Source organism: Chiloscyllium plagiosum, chromosome 14 (assembly GCF_004010195.1).
Source record: "Chiloscyllium plagiosum isolate BGI_BamShark_2017 chromosome 14, ASM401019v2, whole genome shotgun sequence".
Lineage (NCBI taxonomy): Eukaryota > Metazoa > Chordata > Chondrichthyes > Orectolobiformes > Hemiscylliidae > Chiloscyllium > Chiloscyllium plagiosum.
The window spans coordinates 78,091,229-78,111,815 of record NC_057723.1 but is presented as its reverse complement, the minus strand read 5'-3'; the positions used below and the strand labels follow the sequence as shown (position 1 = coordinate 78,111,815).

At 42.9% G+C, this 20,587-nt stretch overlaps 1 protein-coding gene across 4 annotated transcripts in view; it reads right to left on the bottom strand.

Annotated features, from left to right (window-relative positions):
* The window catches only part of LOC122556823 (drebrin-like), a 213,175-nt gene that overhangs the window by 45,119 nt on the left and 147,469 nt on the right, over positions 1-20,587 (bottom strand). For all 4 annotated transcript variants that reach the window (XM_043704031.1, XM_043704034.1, XM_043704032.1 and 1 more), the window contains exons 3-6: positions 8,249-8,361; positions 5,066-5,140; positions 3,543-3,692; positions 2,285-2,362 (exon numbers count right to left, since the gene is read on the bottom strand). In XM_043704031.1, coding sequence (XP_043559966.1) covers positions 2,285-2,362; positions 3,543-3,692; positions 5,066-5,140; positions 8,249-8,361 — 416 coding nt within the window. The remainder of the gene's footprint in view (positions 1-2,284; positions 2,363-3,542; positions 3,693-5,065; positions 5,141-8,248; positions 8,362-20,587) is intronic.

Below are 20,587 nucleotides of genomic sequence, written 5' to 3'. Positions count from 1 at the left end.
CTGTGCTGTAATTTTCTTTGTTCTTTGTTCTTTTACCTGTTTCCTAGTGGGCTCCACCAAAGCGGCTCCAAAAAGCCATCTCACAGATATTCCACCAATTCCTTTTCTTGTGAACCACTACCAACCTGATTTTCCCAGTCCACCTGAACAGTGAAACCCCCATGATCACTGTAACTTTGCCTTTCCTACACATCTTTTCTATCATTCCAGCTATTGTATGGTGGCGAGTACATTAGTTTCTGTGTGTCTTATCTAGAGTCTGTAGAGTCTCTATCGAGACTTTTGTAGAATCTTGTCTCAGTACGCCTTGTCAAGATGAGAAGTATACTGGTGAAAGGCTTGGGAAGGAGCAACACTTTAGCGGCATGCTGAAGCTGTGTTCATAAGCCGATCTCTTCCAGAACCTCAGTGTCTATTAGTGAAGGCAGCTGCTGACACAAGATGTTCTGATCAACCGCACATGCACAAGCCTCCAGATCCCTGCATTCAGAGAGATTTCCAATACAGTGCATGCACAGAGATTTGGGCTTGTCCAAGTGTGGACTTTCATAAGTGCAAGTAAAAGTGATCTTTATGAGCAAATGACTCAGCTGAAAGATGTGTTTGTCGCATTCAAGCGTGCCTTGAAACTGAAAAGGTTGGGAACCACTGCTATTTTAACATGGGATTCCCAAATAGTAACAGTGTGCTTTAGATAGACTGCATATCTCACACAGCAGTCAATGAGATTTAAAATGATCAATTGCTCATCCCCATTATCCAGCTGCAATCTAACACTTACTCCCAGGAAAGGGTGGTGATACCGTTGATAAGTAAACCTATGATTCTCTCTTGTGCTTAAGGAAATTGTTACTAACGAAGGGAGAAGAGTAAACTGAAGCACAGCAAACTTTGTTTTAACTGGCACTTTATGAACCAGCACTCTTGATAAACCAGCAGAAACCAGCTCAGTGGTTAGCACTGCTGCCTCACAGCATCAGGAACCCAGGTCCCATTCCAGCCTCAGGCGACTGCCTGTGTGGAGTTTGCACATTCTCCCCGTGTCTGCGTGGGTTTCCTCCAGGTGCTCTGGTTTCCTCCCACAGTCCAAAGATGTGCAGGTCAGGTGGATTGGTGAGTCTATATTGCCCCATAGCGTCCAGAGATGTGTGGGTTAGGTGACTTAGCCAGGGTAAATGCAGAGTTAAGGGGATAGGGTAGGGGGTTAGGTCTGGATGGGATGCTCCTTGGAGAGTCAGTGTGGACTCGATGGGCAGAATGGCCTGCTTCCACACTGTACAGATTAGTGAATCTATGGATTCTATGAAATTATATCCCTCAAATACTGGAAGGTTTGCTGCATTATTCCATCCTCAATTCCTGATGAAGTGCTTTTGCCCAAAATATCGATTTTCCTGCTCCTCGGATGCTGCCTGAACTGCTGTGCTCTTTTAACACCACTCTAATCTAGAATCTGGTTTCCAGCATCTGCAGCTCTTATTTTTACCCCGCATTATTCCATCCAATTATTACAGGTTATTTCATTTATTTACCTCAATGTAAATATACTTGTTGTTCAAACAAATTGCTACATGAAATATCAACAGTCGATTCAATTTTGAGTCAATTTCTCCTCAAATACCACGATGTCAGGGTAGTCAGCTGAGAGTGTGAGTGAGGAGGCTCTCTGTTGGTAAGCTTTATTTAAGGCAAAGCTGCATTATTATTTAAGTGATTCATGCTGTAAATAAAGTATAACAGTTATGTGTATACCCCGCATTATGTTTCTATTACTTAGTGTGTGGTTTTACATTGATTATCTGGAATATTTGACCAATCAGCACACTCCTGGTCCACAGATGCTGGATAATAGAAAGTTTACTGTACAACAAAAGAGGGAATGTTGGATCCCCAGATGCTAACTGGTGGTCTGTGCTGTTGCTGTTTTTGTTCAAAATGACCTTAATTTTAAAATACATGAAAAGGACTGATTGCATGGTTGAGCTCACATGCAGGAAACCTGGGCTGGGCCGTGTGCCATTCCGTGGAGTGGGAACCCATGTCCCTCTGTGCTGATGCCTGCCATCCTGGCTAGGTCAGGGAAACTGCTGATTCTAATCATTCTCTGTCACTAGAATTCTAGTGACGTTTTCGCATTCCTTAGACGTGGAATGTTTTGCTGAAAGATCATTATGTAGGGGGAGGATAACTTAGCCTCTGTATTGCCCTTTGCTGAACTAAAATTCCTGCACAGTCGGCAAAGTCACCTATTGATTGCTGAAGTGGTGACAGTAAGGAGCTGTACCTTTGCCTGCGCCCAGAACAATTCTCGGTTGATTCGCTTCATTTCAATCGCAGCATTTGTCTTCTGGTATGTCGTGCCCTGCACATGAACATATACATCAGAAACATCCGTTAGTATGGCAAGAAAAAACTGAAGTGTAGGAATCAGTGGGACTCCTGACTAGCTCCTTTTTGTTATTTACAGCACAGAAGAATGAATCAATCAATTGTACCCAAAAGTGGAGAGGGATGGTTGAGGTTAACAATGAAAGGTTAAAGCTGTTCCATACTCTGTAGTTAAATTCAGGCTGAAACATGGCAATTCTATGCCAGGTAAAAATGAATATTAACACAGTTCTGGTGTTTTGTGCCTTTAGAATTGAACTGAATTAGCTTTATAGTCACATGTACTCAAACGAGTACAGTGAAACGTTTACAGTTGCTGCAATGCAGTGCCTACTTAGGTACCTAGGTACGGATATTTAAGATCAAATTCGTAGGAAAGATAAAGGATTAGAAAGAGACAGTAAATAAAACACAGCTCAAGAGGCCCTGCACTGACTGTACAAAGAGGGAATAAATTGAATTTTACCACTTGCACTGGAAGCAAGCTGGTAAACAAGGAATGTATAAACAAGTGTGAGACTGGGGGAGGCAGTGTCCATCAGCCCTGAACACTGTAATCTCCTCTACTGGTAACTTACAGACAGCATAATAGGAATCAAGAGGCCTGTGTGCCTATGGGTCAACTGAAGCACAAAAGAGGATAATTGATGGACAGTCAAAGGCCTCTTTCTACTACTGACTGGTATTTTAGAATGGCACAGTGCCCAACTGTTAAGTATATGATGGTGAACTGACTGCACACTTTGGGAAGGGATGCCTCATGATTGGGTTCCCTGTGCTCCATGGACAGGCCCCAGCAGAAAGGGCCTGCAGATCACCATTCCTCCCAAACTGCCTTCATGTGTCGACCTCACTCCCTTCCTTATATAAGTCTGGGAACAGCGGCAGTCTCTTCAGTGGCCACCATTCACGGCAGCGCTGTTGGCTCAGTGACAGTTCTTAGATGTAGGACTGTCTGTCTCTGAAAAGTGGGAGCCTCAGCCTCAACTTCACCCAGCCCCCTGTCACTCCATCATCGTGCCAATCATGGCTTCACCCACATTTACATCTTAACTTTGATTAATTTCCTTTACAGATGGGTATCAGCTCTGAAAACCACCAGCTCCGTTCTCTGCCCTCTGCAATGAGAATCTATGTCTTTGTCCTTTACTCACCACTGGACCCAGTAAGTCATCGTCTTCTTTTAGGTGGAGTCGGCGCAAAACTGGGCTTGAAATATGCATCGTGCCATTGGTCAGCTTCTGACGAATAGCAGTTGAGTCTACATCCTCGGGACTGCTGGCATTCACAATTACATTTGCGCCCTGTTTGGAGCACAGCAGAGAGTGAAGGGCAAGACAAGGTTCATATTACGTACAATGGTTTGAAGCTTTTACAAGGATTTTCAAAAAACCCTCATTCCCCTATTTTCATTTCCTTTTCTCCGTCCTGTAGTAATTGTGTTGATTCCTTTCTGTAGAATGCCAGATACCCTCATACACTTTACCATGTAGTCATCCTTCAAATGTACACCTTAGTCTGCAAGCATCAGTGAGCTACAGTAGAAAACAATTGCAATTGAATCTTGACATCTATATTGATGCAATTCTGTGACGATCACTGCACTGTGTGTACGATCTGAAACCATAGCTGATTCTGCACCATCATATCTGTAACAATTCTTCAACAAGCCAATTCCTGGCCGGTGACACCAATTAGAACATAGAACAGTACAGCACAGAACAGGCCCTTCAGCCCATGATGTTGTGCCGACCACTGATCCTCATGTACGCACCCTCAAATTTCTGTGACCATATGCATGTCCAGGAGTCTCTTAAATGTCCCCAATGACCCTGCCTCCACAAGTGCTGCTGGCAAAGCATTCCATGCTCTCACAACTCTCTGTGTAAAGAACCCGTCTCTGACATCCCCAACCAGCTTAAAACTATGACCCCTCGTGTTAATCATTTCTGCCCTGGGAAATAGTCTCTGGCTATCGACTCTATCTACGCCTCTCATTATCTTGTATACCTCAATCAGGTCCCCTCTTCTCCTCCTTTTCTCCAATGAAAAAAGTCCGAGCTCAGTCAACCTCTCCTCATAAGATAAGCCCTCCAGTCCAGGCAGCATCCTGGTAAACCTCCTCTGAACCCTCTCCAAAGCATCCACATTTTTCTTATAATAGGGCGACCAGAACTGGATGTCCTATTACTGCTCTGACCAGTAGCTAACTTAAATTGACCAAACTTTGGCTGTAAGAGTTCCTGGTGTTTAAATAAATACATTTTAAATTGGCCAACCATTGCTGTATCAGAAGAAACTGAAGTCTTTTAGTTATTGAACAGCAATTTCACCTCATGATGATGGCTAGGATTACATCTGGTAGATTGTACCAAAGATCAGAATAAGTGAGGGATTTATACACTTCACTATTCAATCATTTTACTCCTGGAGTGCAAAAAATTTCTTCAGACTCAAGGGGCTGATTAAGCAACGGAGTGTGGGGCAATTGGTGAACATAATTTGATCTATCCAAAATACAGCAGCAAAATACTATAGTGGCTAAACTTAGAAATTTGGGAGCAGTGTACTTTCACTGGTCTGGCAAGTCCAATGCCAATGACCAAGCTGAACCTGGGACATGTATTTTTATGTAATGGAGAAGGATGGTCTAAAGTACCAGCAGAAACATGTTTACCTGAAAGAAGTCTGCAATTGTTGGCACATGACTAGCACATGTACATTTTCGAATATCATCGACATCTTCACCAACCTAAATAAGAAAAAATACAAGGATCTCTCAAATTCTGCTTTAACCAAAATTCATAACTTCATACATTGATTAAAAGGAGTTAATCTCTGGGACTTTTCTCACCCCAATTACACTTAAAAACACTTTTTAAAAATAACTTGCACGAGTTCAATTCATTATAGAGATGTACTGCACGTAACAGACCTTCGGTCCAATTTGTTTAAAAGGGACCTAAGGGGCAACGTTTTCACCCAGAGGGTGGTGTGTATGTGGAATCTGCTGCCAGAGAAAGTGGTGGAAGCTGATACAATTACAACATTTAAAGGCATCTGGATGAGTACATGAATAGGAAGGGCTTACAGGGATATGGGCCAAGTGCAGGCAGGTAGGTCTAACTTTACTTAGGATATCTGGTCAAAAGAGGGTTTGTTTTTGAAATTGTACAAGGAGCATCTCTTCATACCGCTGCAGGGGGCAGGAGCTGCATTGTGGCTTATCTTTGAGATTGTACGAGAAGATCAGTTCTTCGCATCCATATGCGAATTGGGAAGATAAATAAGTGTTTATCCTTATGATGGGACTGAAGCAGTTACTCAGATTTGATTGGTGTAGGGAAGCAGTTCTTTGGAAAAGGAAAATCATTTTTGTGCTCACTAACAAATCTGAGGGGACTGCTGGGCCAACTTCAGATCTCATTTCAGCAAAGTGCTCATTATTAGAACGATAAATGGACAGAAAGAATTAAATGCTAATAAATAAAGTAATTAATAAAAAAAGAGGATACTGTAATTCTTATTCAATTCCACTTGATTGATGTAATTGCAGAATTAGGAGCGTATACATTTGAGTGTTAGGACATAGGCTCCTTCTTATAAATCTCTACACTGTCAGTTTCAATTCTCAGGTATTATTTTGGGGATGGTTTCAAATTAATATTTCTAAAGATGTTATGCTTTCTTTTATTGGACAGACCATTGAGTATAGGAGTTGGGAGGTCATGTTGCTGCTGTATAGGCCAATTTTGGAATTCTGGTCTCCTTCCTATCAGAAAGATGTTGAGAAACTTGAAAGGGTTCAGAAAAGATTTACAAGGATGTTGGCAGGGTTGGAGAGTTTGAGCTACAGGGAGAGGCTGAACAGGCTGGGCCTGTTTTCCCTGGAAGTCAAAGGCTGAGGGGTGACCTTATAGAGGTTTATAAAATCATGAGGGGATGGATAGGGTAAATAGACAAGATCTTTTCCCTGGGGTGGGGGAGTTCAGAACTAGAGGGCATAGGTTTAGAGTGAGAGGGGAATAATGTAAAAGGAACCAAAGGGGCAGCTTTTTCACACAGAGGGTGGTGCGTGTATGGAATGAGCTGCCAGGGGAAGTGGTGGAGGCTGGTACAATTACAACATTTAAAAGACATCTGGATGGATATATCTATAGGAAGGGTTTAGAGGGATATTGTGCAATTGCTGGCAAATGGGACTAGATTAGGTTAGGATATCTGGTCGGCATGGACGAGTTGGACTGAAGGGTTTGTTTCCATGGTGTACATCTCTATGACTATGTGGAAGTTGATTGCATACATACTCGGGTCTACAAGAGAGAGTTAATGACATACAGAAACTTGAAACACAACGTAAAAAACAGGTGAAAACTGCTGAAAAATGTTACTGTGTTCAGTGAGAATATAGACCGAGAAATACTTTAGAACCATACACTACTGACAGGTCCATAAGTTACTGTGTTGAGAGTATGGTGCTGGAAAAGCACAGCAGGTCAGGCAGCATCCGAGGAGCAAGAGAATCGACATTTCGGGCTTCCTGATGAAGGGCTTATACTGAAATGTTGACTCACCTGCTCCTCGGATGCTGCCTGACCTGCTGTGCTTTTCCAGCACCACACTCTTGACTCTGATCTCCAGCAGCTGCAGTCCTCACTTTCTCCATAAGTTTATGCATAAAGATTGAATTGCACATTTTCCCATAGCAGGGGACACACTGAACGCTGCTTCAAGTACAATCAGTGCCAAATCTATCGAATGGTAACTTTTAAATCCCAATCTTTTATGTGCTTATCGCATTGCCATCGACAGTGGCAGACTCTGTTTAAAGATTTTCTCCGGAAATAATTAATCGCAGTGGCACTGACGAAGGTCAAGAACGGTCCTAATGATCTCACAGGGTTCTGAACTATGCTACTGTTAACCCACACCAAGTGAGAGCCTCCGGAAATAAGAGAACCTTCCTATTCCCTGCCAAGTACATCACATGAGTTTCAATGCTTGAGGGCAGGATAATTATGTCCTTGACCCGACATAAAAGGACCCTTTACTCCAATATGAAGCACATAATGAACCACACAGAATGAAGGCAGGAGAAATAGTCAAAAATATAAATTACATATTTCAGCTCAACATGCTGAACAAACACGTTCATCTACTGAACAATTTGCATTTACGTAGCATACTTATAACCTAAAATGGCAAATAGTGATTCATAGAGGTATAAGGGAAAGACAAAATTTACTCCAAGCCAAAAGTACAGAGGCTTTCTGAAGGGTAATCTGAAAGTGTGGAGAAACCTGGTAATAAGCGAGTTTTAAAGAGGACTTAAAAGCATGAAAGCATGCTGATCAAAGCTGGCATGAAAAGAGAGAGGGTAAGAGAAGACTTCCAAGTCAGAGGAATAGAGATTTGAGCGGTTGGAGGCAGGGGAGGGGTACCAGGGAGTTGTTGCTGGGTATTGATGATGCAGCGATGTAAAAGGTTATAGATATACAACAAGAAGAACACAAAAGTAAGAATTTTAAATGTGATCTCACGAAGGATTAGAAGTCAATGCAAGCACAGAGCCAATGGATGAGATGGGGTTGGATAGGGAAATAACATGTGCAGTAGAAATTTGAATGGGTTGATGTTAATAAATAGTTCACACAGAATGCTGGCAGCAAGTAAACAGTAATGAAGCCAGGAGATGACAAAGGATTGGAGGGGAAGGCATTGATTAGATTCTGTAACTGGTAAACTAAAATATGTGCCAGTATACCCTTCTGGATCTTGGTAAAGATGGTTTCAATTGTGCAGGTTTTGCATCTATTAAAACACCGCAGCAAGACCGTGAAGGAAGGGATTGTTTACATACCCAGTTTATGAGGACATATTTCGGCAGGCCAGAACCAGAATCCTTGATACTGCAGAATCCATACATCACACTCTGGTTGTCAAACTTTGTGGCAATTTCCTGTAGACCACCAGCTGAACAATAAGGAGGAAAGACTTGTCAGGGATGTTAAGAGCACATAACAAATGTTGTTTATATTAAAAATTGCTAAATTGCCAGCTTATAATGGACTTGCTCCAGTAACACATCCTGCCTTGCAATAATATGTCATCAGTTTGACATGCAATGCATCAGAAATTTGGCAAAACTGTGCATGCTTTGTGTCTGCATGACTTCTCTGTCACTTCCCTTAAGCACAGGTTGCCTCTTGAAATGTTTGTGCCATTCAATTGCCAGGTGATCAAGAATAGTCAGCAGGCGATGTCATTTTCACTCACGAAGGGCTTTATTAACCCCTAGGAAACTGCAACCCAAGATGGGCGACACAATGGCTCAGTGGTTAGCACTGCTGCCTCACAGCTTTGATTTCCGCCTTGAGTGACTGTCTGTGTGGAGATTGCACATTCTCCCCGTGTCTGCGTGGGTTTCCTCCGGGTGCTCCGGTTTCCTCCCACAGTCCAAAGATGTGCAGCCTAGGTGAATTGGCCATGCTAAATTGCCCATGGTATTCAGGAATGTGGAGATTAGTGCATTAGTCAGGGCTAAATGCAGAGTAATAGGGTAGGGTGAGTTACTCTGCGGAGGGTCATTTTTTGGGCCTAATGGCCTGTTTCCACACTGTAGGGATTCTATGATTCTATGATTCTAAGACAAAACATTGTTAAATCAATCAGACTTATCTGCATTAGCTGGATAAGTTAGACTAGTGTATCTCACAGACACATTTCTACCAGGGCAAGGAGTCAGACAAAGAAACTGACTGCCAGTGTGAAGTATTACAGCAAAGTCAGATGATAAAAAGCGGAGGTTACAGGAGGAAGAGTCAAATGGTCGGGAAAGGAAAAGGGACATTGGAGTTGAGACCTTCTAAAGAGCATCCTCTTTTTCTTAAATTTAGCACCTTTCCTAACAGTTATACCAAGTTTTCATAAATAAGCCCCACCCCTTGTGCTCACAGAATTTGGACAGACAGAGATAACTTTGCAGTAACAATATGACATCACAGGAAAACAGGGAGGTGGCTGGTGAATATTTCCTGTGTATGTTTTGATTGGCCAAGCAGTTTAAATCAGCAGGAAGTAAACAAAATTATACATTTAACAATTCAATTAATAAAGTAGAATAGAGAGGGCTGAGCAGTTGATGTGTTGCGATTGTAGTGTGTGGGAGCTGCTGGATGCTAGTGTGATCCATAGTAACCACAAATACAGCAAGTGTTGGCCATCAAGGAACTCTGGCTCACAGTTGATGAGTTGGAGCCTGAGCTGTGGACACTGCAATATAATCAGGGACGGGGAGAAAAACCGAGACAATGTTGTAGTCATACCCCTTAGATTAATTATATTAAATTCAGCTTGTGGTCACTGACAGAATGGTGTAATTGGGTGTATGGAGATTGAGAATTTAAATTTTTGAGGAGCCTTAGCCAGTGCCCTTGTCTAACAGGTATAAGGTTCTTCCTCCTGGTGTGGCCCAGATTACATGGATGATGGTACAATCCTTACAGTGCAAAAAGAATTGATTCAGCCTGTCAAGTCTGCACTGACTGTCCAAAGAGCATCCCACCCAGACCTATCCCCGTAACCCCCCATTTCCCATGGCTAATCCAACCAGCCTGCACATTCCTAGGTGGGATGCTTTTCAGAGGGTTGGTGTGGACTTGATGGGCCGAATTGCCTACTTCCACACTGTAGAGATTCTATAATTTTATGATAACTGGTCTACATGTGGGTCCAGAGCCACAGCAATGTGGTTGATTCTTACCTGCTCTCTGGGCAATTCAGGATGGGCATTAAATGGCCAGCAACACCCTCATTTCATAAATGAATTTTTTTTTAAAATTAATAAGAGATGTTGTAGTTACAGATCCTCTGGGGTAACATTGCAGAACTTCAAATGTAATCAGAGGGTGAGCAAATCAGGTCTCAGACCAGTGACTTCAACTTAAATAAGGGCAACTATGGAGGGTGAGAAAAGAACTGTCTACAGGCAAAGGGGACTGTCAGTGACAGACATTTCAGCAAATATTTCAGTTTGCTCAGCAAAGGTTTGTTTTGGATGCAAGGGACTGGAAAAGGATGAACCACTTTTGGTTGACTAAGGCAGTTAAGGAGAGTATCAAAAACTAAGACAAACAGACTGGCAAAAACGAGTGGTAGGCCACAGGATTGGGACTTTGCTCTTAGGAGCCAGCAGCAGGTGACTATAAAGAAGGATACAATTCATGATGTTAGTAAATTGGCAAAAACATAAAAACAATGAAGTAGAGTAGCTCAAGTAAGTTTGGGACCTGAGAGGATGGAAATGAATAATTAATAATGGGAAATGGTGGTGGGTAATTTAAATCAATATATTGCATTTGGTCTTCATGGTGGAGGTCACGATATACATCCAAAAGATGTTAAGGAAGGTGCCAATAAGAGAAAGATCCTGTCACAGTCTCAATGATGAGTAACAAAGTATTTGACAAATGAATGGGAAGAAAGGAAGCCAAAACACAAGAACTCTGATAGCCCCCATCCAAGATTTGTCACAGGAAGTGGCTGCAGAGATAGTGGAGACATTGCTCAAAATATTCCAGATTCCGGGGAGGTTTCCGAGGGATTAGAAAACTATTAATGTGAAGCTCTTGTTCAAAAATGCAGGGAGGCAGAAAGGAGAAAACGAACAGCTAGTTAGCCTGTCATTGGGAAAATTCTTAATGAAGAAGGAGCAGGATATTTAGAAAAAGCAAACAGAGTCAAGATGGTTTGGTGAAAAGGAAATCACGTTTAAAAAGCTTGCGGTAGTACTTTGAAGGTATAACAATCAGGGTTTATGGAGGGGAACCGGTAGATGTTATGTATTTAGAATTCCAGAAGGCACTCGATAAGGTGCCACATAAAGGATTATTGCACATGATAGGAGCTCACAGTACTGTGGATAATGTATTAGTATGGATTGAGGATTGGTTAACACATGAAAGACAGAGTCAGGATTAATGGATAATTTTTAGGCTGGAAATTTGTAACTAGTGGAGTGCCACAGGGATCAGTTCCATGGCCTCAAATAGTTACTATCTAATTTAAAGACTTGGAGGACAGGATGGAGTGTAAGGCACATAAATTTGCTGACATGACAAAAATAGGGTATGCTCTGAAAAGGACATAAACAATTGACCAGGGATATACATAGCTTGATTGAGTAGGCAAAAATTTGCCGGATGGACTAAACTGTTGCAAGGAGTGAGGTCTTGCACTTTGATAGGAAGAATCAGGAGGCATTGGAGGTGGTTCAAAAGAGGTTCACTCGGCTGATTCCTGGGATGAATGTGTTGACTTATCAAGAAAAGCAAAATGGGTTAGGCCTTTTCTCATTATACTTTAGAAGAATGAGGGGTGATCCTATTGAAACATAGAAGATTCTAAGGAGGCTTAACAGGGTAAATGTTGAGAAGATGTTTCCACTGGACGCAGGAATTCCAATCTAGGGGGCATAGTTATTAGGGGGTACTCATTTAAAACAGAGATGCGAAGGAATTTCTTCTCCAAAAGCTTAGTAAATGTCTGGAATTGTTGGCCCCAGAGAGATTGCAGGCGAGCTCACTATTTAAAGTGGAGGTTGATAGTTTTTTTTGAAATACTAAGGAACTGGCACTAAAAGAGGAACTGAAGTCCGAGACAGGTCAGTTGTGATCTTATTGAATATTAGGCAAGGCTTAAGGGGCTGAATGGCCGATTCAGGCTCCTATTTCTTATGTTTTTTTATTCATGTTAACACATCCCCATTGCATCTCCTCTCATTTCAAATGCAGAGCTAAGAACAAACCTGTCCTGCTTGAGAGAGTAAACTTATCCTTTTCAAACTTTTTGTAAAAGGACCAACAAACTACAGCGGTCCTTTGATAGAAACTAGACGACAAAGATCTTAATGCTTTAACAACATTTTTTAGAACACAGAGTAAAGATAATTTTTAATTTCTATCTTTTGTGAAATATTTAAGCTGTCTTGAAGGTGGTTTCCCGACTGACTGTGTCAATATCAACCAGTCGAAATAAACCATATTTGCTAACTCTGCTAGTTAGAGATCAAGGGTTCTTTATTCCAACCAGTTAATTTATAAATGAAAAAATTGGACTTCCATATCAATAAAACCAAAAATATTAGATCAGATGTTTTACAGTCTCAAAGAGTAATAAGATCATACTAGAAATTCAACCTACTAAAGACACAGGCAAATATTTTAAATGTTTTTAAAATAATCTGATGACAGGTATTTGCATTTCAACCAGCCACATTAATTAGCACTGCACACAGACCAAAATACAGATCAAAGGAAATGTCTCTGAGACATCCATGAGACACAGCTGGTTGATGCAATTTTGAACAGAACATTCATTGCCTTTAAAGCTAAATAAACCTAACAAGACACAATCTCACAGCTTTGTTCACAAGGGGCTGTTCTCTCAGTAGGGGGTGAGGGGAGGCAGTAGGTGGTTGTATGAAGGAGAGGGACTGTGCTCCTAATAAAAGCTGAAGTCAGTGTGAGCTGGTGTTTGACAGCCGGCACTCTGACAGCAGATGGTGTGTCAGCTTAGATTATCCCAAGGGGGAAATCAGTTCCAGTTTTACATAGTAACACAAAAAAAAATCAGTAAATATTTCTGTACTGACACTACCAATATGCCAGCTCTGCATACTTCCATTCTGACAAATGAGAACATAACCTGCATTTACATAGCGTCTTAAGTTCAAAATATTGAATTATACAAAAATTGTCAGAGAGCCAAAAGGAGGAGCTTTTAGAAGGAGCAATTAAAATCGAAATAGCATTGCTGGACTCTGTGAAGCTAAAATCCATTTGAATCAGATGCTATCTGTGAGATTGTAACAAAATACAAGGAGACATTAACAAAGTTGTAGAATGGCCATGAAAATGGAAAATGGAATCCAAATTGGAGAAATCGGTGTTATATATTTTGGAGAAATCACAGTTGCACATTTTGGAGAAATCGGAGTTGTATTTTTTGGTAGCTGAACAACAGAAGTCACCTGCGCCTTAAAGGATCTGCACTGAGTCAGGGCCTTACCCACTGGTTTGAGTGCCAGTGAGGGCCATGTGGGAGCAATACTGGAGAATGCCTGCAATAGAAAGTGACCATCAAGCACTTAAAGCGTCAACTGTGGGTCTTCTCCCTAAATTTAGGCATTCCATATGAACAGCTCTGCATTGCCTGTCTTCTTCTACTAACACACACAGACCAGCTTGAACCACTAATAACCCTTCTACTTGAGTATTCTTGAGAGGACGGGACACAAAATTTATCTCTTGTGCAGATGGCTCTCTTTTCTCCTATCATGTGCATTGTCTGAGATAGTTCACAAGTGATTACAGTTCAGCTTACAGTACATCCCTTTGAAGCTACCTTGACACCACTCAGGTGTGACATTCTAGATTGTCTCTCTCTCTCTCTCTCAACAGCCACTGCATTTGTGTTCGCAGTCATCTTTTGTCTGTATGCCCATTTTAAAAATAAAATCGTATGTTGCAATTAAAATGTCAATATTTCCATAAGTATTTCAGGGTATCTTCTTAGCACAACACAGCCATTGTGGTCAGTATAAAGGTACAGTCTTTGAATGCTGGTGAACAGGTGGGGGCATGCATGTTTAGGTAGGTGAGGTGGATTGTGGGTAAGTGGATAGGATGGGTGAGTAGGTAAGGTGGGTAGATGGATAGGATGAATGAATGGGTGAGTGGTACCTGAGTCGGGGGGTAGTTGGGTGAACAATCAGGTGGTCAGATTGGGGGAGTAGTCAGGTGGATGGCCTGTCAAATCAGGGGATGTAGTCAGGATGGTTTGGGAGTCGACCAGGATGTATTGTGGGGGTGGTCAGGTCAGGGGTTAGTTGGGGTTCAGGGTTCATAGGTTGTGAAGGAGCAGTTAGTGAGTGAGGAAGGTGATTAAATAGGGAGCCAGTTGTAGAATTACCAAAGTGTCAGACCAGGTTTTAATGTAACTTCCTGGGTAATCGTACCAGTACACTCCGTGAAACTGTTCCTGGTCTCCAAATGTAGTTCAGAGTCATTTGCAGAGGGCACCAGGGAGTGAGGAATTGTCTGCTGGAATTTGAAACTTCACAGGCAGTTTCCATGTGTATCTGGATCAGGACTTCTGAAGGATCCCAATGGGGATTTTCAGTCACACATCCAAACTCTGACAATCCAGAGATCAAAAAATGTATCCCGTTATCCGGTCAACTCAGATGGCTGCTTGTGGGAGTTTGCGGTGCACAAATTGGCAGCCATGTTTCCCCAATTATGAAATGACTACACTTCAAAAGTGATGTCCTGACTAAAGCACTTTGGAACGTCCTGTGATCCTGAAAGGTACATCTGTTATGAAATGCAGCGATTTTCTTTGTAGTTTGGGGAGCAGCACTGTGCAAGACATTCCTTTTGTGATCTTATCACCATTTTGTGTAAGGGGGTCTTTGCAAGATTCTCCAAATGGAATGACGAGGAAAGCAATCCATAGTAAGCATCTTTTCCCAAGCAGTGCCACAGCATTCACTCAAGCTATCTCCTTTGGATGGACAGGTCACTCCTAGGCCTGACTCTCCAAGTAAGGGCTCTCTTAGAACTCAGTCACAGGGAGCACCTCAGAAGGACAATGGAAATGGATGCTCTCAAAGCATCACTGAAGAGATCAAATATACCCTTGGGAGAACCCAGGTTTGTGATGGACAGAAATACACAAGGTCTATTAGGGCAGACATCAACACATCAGAAACTGTGCGGGTGTTGGGCCAAGGCAAAGCTGAGATGTTTTGGGGGATGTACACAAACCTCCAAACAATTTATTTACCCAACCCTTCAAGCATCATGTGAACTGCATGTGGACAGTCTACAATTCACACACTGAATTTATCCGGCATGTCAGAAACCATCAAATCAAAGTGAAACAAGTCAGCCTTGATTCCGAGGGATTGATTAAGAAAATAAGGTTTCATTTTTCAATCCATTCCACTAGAAATGAGCCCTGGTGCTTCATTTGATTTTCCAATGACTTTCCCAGCCAGCATTACTAATTGTAATGGTTTTTGAAACTGTCCCTTTTCCCAACTTAAGCCTCATTTTCCAAGGATTGAGTAACCCCTCTCATATTTTCCCCCTCAAAATATACCCTCACATGTCTATGTTTTGTCTCTATATAGAATTTCAATGTCCATTTACATGCCCATTTAACATGTTTAACATCCTGCATTTTGCTGCAAACATCCTGTAACACTCAAATGTTGACACTGTACTTTTGACTCATGAGCTTAAGTCATTTACAACTTGACTTGCCACCTCGGGCTGCCCTGGTAGTTCCCATTGTACCATGCAGCAAGGACACTGTGTGCTTAGGAACACCCCCTCCCCCCACCACACCCCCACCCCCCCGTACTGCACCAAGCTGTATCGCTGGGATCTTTTCATGTTATCATAGCTCTCACTCACTCAGCCTACCTGGAAGCTAGCAGCGTCCCTGCCTTGTAATGCCTCAGTCCCGTGCTGGACATTCCTGCAGATGTCTGAAACTACTCTAACCTGGATGAGAGCCTGAGACCGTGCTGGTGTGATCTGCTGTCATGGCCTCTACTGCTGGGCCTGGGGAAACAACAAGTCCCACGTGGGCACCATACTATCCTCCATGATCTCCCAAAGTGGAGTGCCAATTCCTGCCCATTTACCATTCCCAGGGTCAATGTGCAGGATAGCTTCAGAGAGATGGGACTTGTGTGGCCCTTTTAATTTAGCATCAGTGCCAGGAGTGCCAGTCAATTCAGAATCTTATAATGGGCTGTGTGTTGTTCCAGGAATGATGCATGCAAAAATGGGTTGGGCGGGGGAAACGACATCTAATGTGATCCTTGTCACAATGGCTAAAACATCAATTAATACAATTCATTTGGCAAGATCCAGCGAGGAAACATGTTTCACCTGGTAGTGAACATTACACCACCGAACCTGACAAAGTTAGTCAAACACCAGTAAGAAATCAGACTTAACCCCTTTCCCTTCCTGATGACCAAGTCTGGGAGCTTACTGTCTCTCTCTAACACTCAAAAGAAAGAACGGCAAATTAAAGATTAGTTAGATGTACCACTAAGCACTTTTTAGTGGGTTTTTTAAAAATCAATTATTCCGTTTATCATTATGACTTAATTGCTGTGACTTTTTTTTTGACTCTGTAATTTGTACATTTTGATTCCCAAATACCTTAAGTTTATTTTGTAATTCATGTTTGATGGGGCAAACCGGACACGGAGAGTACGCTGGGCTGACGGAATTTCGGACAGCTGGCCAATGGGGTTATTTTTACTCCAACAGAATGGGAAGTGCTGAAAATGCTCAGGATATCTGGCAGCATGGCCAGTGACCCTTCATCAGAACTGTTGAAGATTGTGGATCTCAAACATTGTTTGTTTTTCTCTCCACAGATGCTGCCTGACCTGCTTAGTATTTCCAGCATTTTCTGTTCATATTACCAAGTTACAGCATCAACAGCTTTCCCATCATATGCTTCATGCCTGGCATTTATAAATGTGGTTAGTTTCCATTTAAAACGAAAAATTATTTATCACTCAATGCAAAGTGTGAGGTTTCTGTTAATAAAGTCCACTAATGGGGACATAAATAGTATATTATTGCAAGTAATTTGGTTGGTGCTAATTTACTGGAAGGCTTTGCCATTTTTAAACTTTGGAGTGAAGCCACAAGTCATGTGCCAATAGAGTATACCATTGTTATTTCAACATCTTCGCGTTTGTATGAAGGGTTCTTGTCTGCAGTGCTTACTGAGCTTTGGTTCTTCTGGATGTTACTGTCTGAATATTGCAAAGGACTACATTCGGAAAAGCAGACAGTTTGCATAATATAAGAACAAAAGGCTGGCTTTTCCCAGCATTGCCAATCTCACTTGGATTCACACTCCGGCTCCTTGTCATTAAGACAGCAGGGAGCTCCACTCTTCTGAGATGAGACTCCACTCAGGACTCCCCCAGAAACTAAAACCTGTATTTCCATTCTGAGAGTTCTTTCAGAGCGTAGAATCTTTCACAACAATCAACTGCCATAGCCTGAACTGGAAAGGTCCTGACAGTTACAGCCATTTTGATAACTGCTATCAAACCAGAAGTACATTAGTTAAGTGTGGTGTTAGGTACTGGGAGGGTTGGTGCCAGGTGGGTAGAGAGGATAAGGCGCCAGGTGGGTAGAGAGCTGGGTATGTGGAGTGCCTGGGGAGGGGGCCAATGTCAAACAGGTAAGGTGTCAGGGCGCAATGCAGCAAGGTATGTTATGCGACGGTGAAGGATAGTCCAAGTTGGTGGGGGGGGGGGGGCCGTAAATGAGACATTGGCCATGGTACAGGTGAAACTGGGCTGGTAGGTAAGTAGGTGGGTGTGCATGTGCATGCATCTGTGTTGGTGTGAGAGTGAGTGTGAATGTGGGTGTGCAGGTATGGATTTGTGTGTCTGTGAGTGTGTTGGAGTGTCATATTGGCACTGAGAAGAAGGGGAGAGACTGAGACTGGGAGGTGCAAATGAATTGGGAAAGTGTCATTGGGCTAAGTATGGGATCAGTAATAGATACTTAGGATTTAGACAATGCATTTAATAGTCTAACTCCTATGTCACTATCTTACTTAATTTCACTTGAAATTAAGTAAATTTCCCAGGTCTTTCCTTTGGAGCGTGCTACAATGGGGATTCCGTAGAGCCAGATGCAACCTCCCAATTGTGCTGGAATAATAACTATATGGCCATTGGAAAATGCTCTATATTGAAAGCTGAGCTTCTGCTGGGCTTTATAAATAGGGGCATAAAGTACAAGACATGAGGTTTTGCTTAACCCATAGGAAACAGTTTGATGCCATAGTGACTATTCTGGGCACCAGAAAAATGTTAGGGGAAGAGTGAATGAGGGGGTGTGAGGATGTCAGGATAAGGGGTACTGAAACAGGAACAGCTCCAAGACCCTGACTACTATCCCTACCCTCAAATCCCAACACGGATTCCAATGGAGCTCCATTCCCACAAACTGGAGCAAGTACCTTGACCCTCGATGCTCTGATTTGTGTTGTGTTGCAGGTTATGATCCATTTCCTTGTTTGTCCCCTGCCTCCAACATCATTCTGAGCTGACCTTATCAAAGGTGTTTGAAATTTCATGTACATTCCATGTGCTGCATTACCATGGTTCACTTTTTCTGTTTACATTTATCAAATATGATCTTTTCTTTATGATATGGAGTATTTATTATATACTGCTTTCCAGGGCCGTGATCTGGTGCTCCATGTATGTAGTGAGGGGATGGGCAACCTTAGGGTGGCTGATTCGCCACACCCAGCAGCAAGTAAGCTCTCCACGATCAAATACTAGACACTGAAGAGCTCCCTAGTGAGCCGTTGGCAAATCAAGAGTTTCGATACTAAAGATCCACCTCGCCAGAAACTACAGGTCAATCAGATGCCAATGACATTGGAGGTCCGAGATATTCTGTTGGAGGCTCTATCCCTGTTTCACCCTGACCCAGACTGGGGGCAAATGGGGCAGTTCCACTCCTGCCAACAAGCCGGTCACCCTAGTTCCCCAGTTGGAAAACCAACCACTTCTCTCATCTGCTGAGAAAGTAGAAAATTGGGCCCACAATAAGAAGGACCTTTAAGTGATGAGTTAAGGATCTTAATTTGGGTTGAGTTGAGATGGTTGCACATGGCTTTACTCAGCCAGGACTTAATCGCTGAAGTTCAAGAAGAGGGGTGAGTATCTCTCCAAGGTGAACTCCCCCAGTTATTTACTCTTCTTAGCATTTTCTTCACCTCCTCCACAGAGGAGATACCTGGACCCTAGGTGCATTTCTATTACATCCTCGACAGTAAGATTCTAACATCGTTTCTTGTGTAATTGGTCCTTTCATCTTTCTTTAACTGTTACATCCCATGGCTTTGCCCTTTTTGCTGCTCAAATTCAAACTGTACTTCTTCCACATGTAGACATTCCCCCCATTGTCTTCTCAGTCCAGCACCTCCTGCTCACATGGAGAGCAGATGGCATTGTAACTCCTGCCCTCTATACCTCTGTGATATAATACTGTTTTCTGCCTTTCCGCAGTCAATAAACAGCCTCTAAACCCTCCAGCAGCTCATCGGAGCATTCCCCACGATGTGACCTGAACCCAAGTAAGACTAAAGCATGTCAGCTGCAATTTGTTGGCTGTTAAACAGCTCCGTACTGGGCTCACCATGCTTGCCAAAGCTTGTCATAGACTCAGAGTCATAAAGATGTACAACATGGAAACAGACCCTTTGGTCCAACCCGTCCATGCTGACCAGATGTCCCAACCCAATCTAGTCCCATTTCCCAGCACCCCACCCATATCCCTCTGAACCCTTCCTATTCATATACCCATCCAGATGCCTTTTAAATGTTGCAATTGTACTACCCTCCACCACTTCCTCTGGCAGCTCATTCCACACATGCACCACCCTCTGGTAGAAAAGGTCCCTTTTATATCTTTCCCCTCTCACCCTAAGCCTACACCCTCTAGTTCTGGACTCCCTCACCCCAGGGAAAAGACTTTGTCTATATACCCTATCGATGCCCCTTGTGGTTTTATAAACCTCTACAAAAGGTCACCCCTCAGCTTCCAGCGCTCCAGGAAATCAGCCCCAGCCTATGATGTGGGAGCTGGCTGATCCCATTGTGAACGGCAGTGACCACATCTGCAGCAAGTGCTGGAAGAACTCCGGATCAGAGTTGATGATCTGGAATCTGAGCTTCAAACACTGCGGCACATCCGGGAGGGGGAGAGTTACCTGGATGCTTTGTTTCAGGAGGCAGTCACACCTGGGAGATTAAGTAATTCACATTCAGCGAGTGATCAGGCACAAAAGAGTGTGACTGTAAGTGAGGCAGGTAGGGGGAACCGGAGTTCAGGAGTGGAGGAGCCTCGGCCCTTGACCTTGTCCAACAGGTACAAGATTCTTGTTCCCTGTTCGGATGAGGAAAAGGGCTCTGGACAGGATGAGCCAGCTGACCACGGCACCATGGTGCAGAAGGCCATTCAAGAGAGGGGAGCTAATAGACAAGTAGTGGTTATAGAGGATTCTATAATTAGGGGGACAGATAGTATCCATTGCAAGCCGGATCGGGAGTCTCGCATGGTGTGTTGCC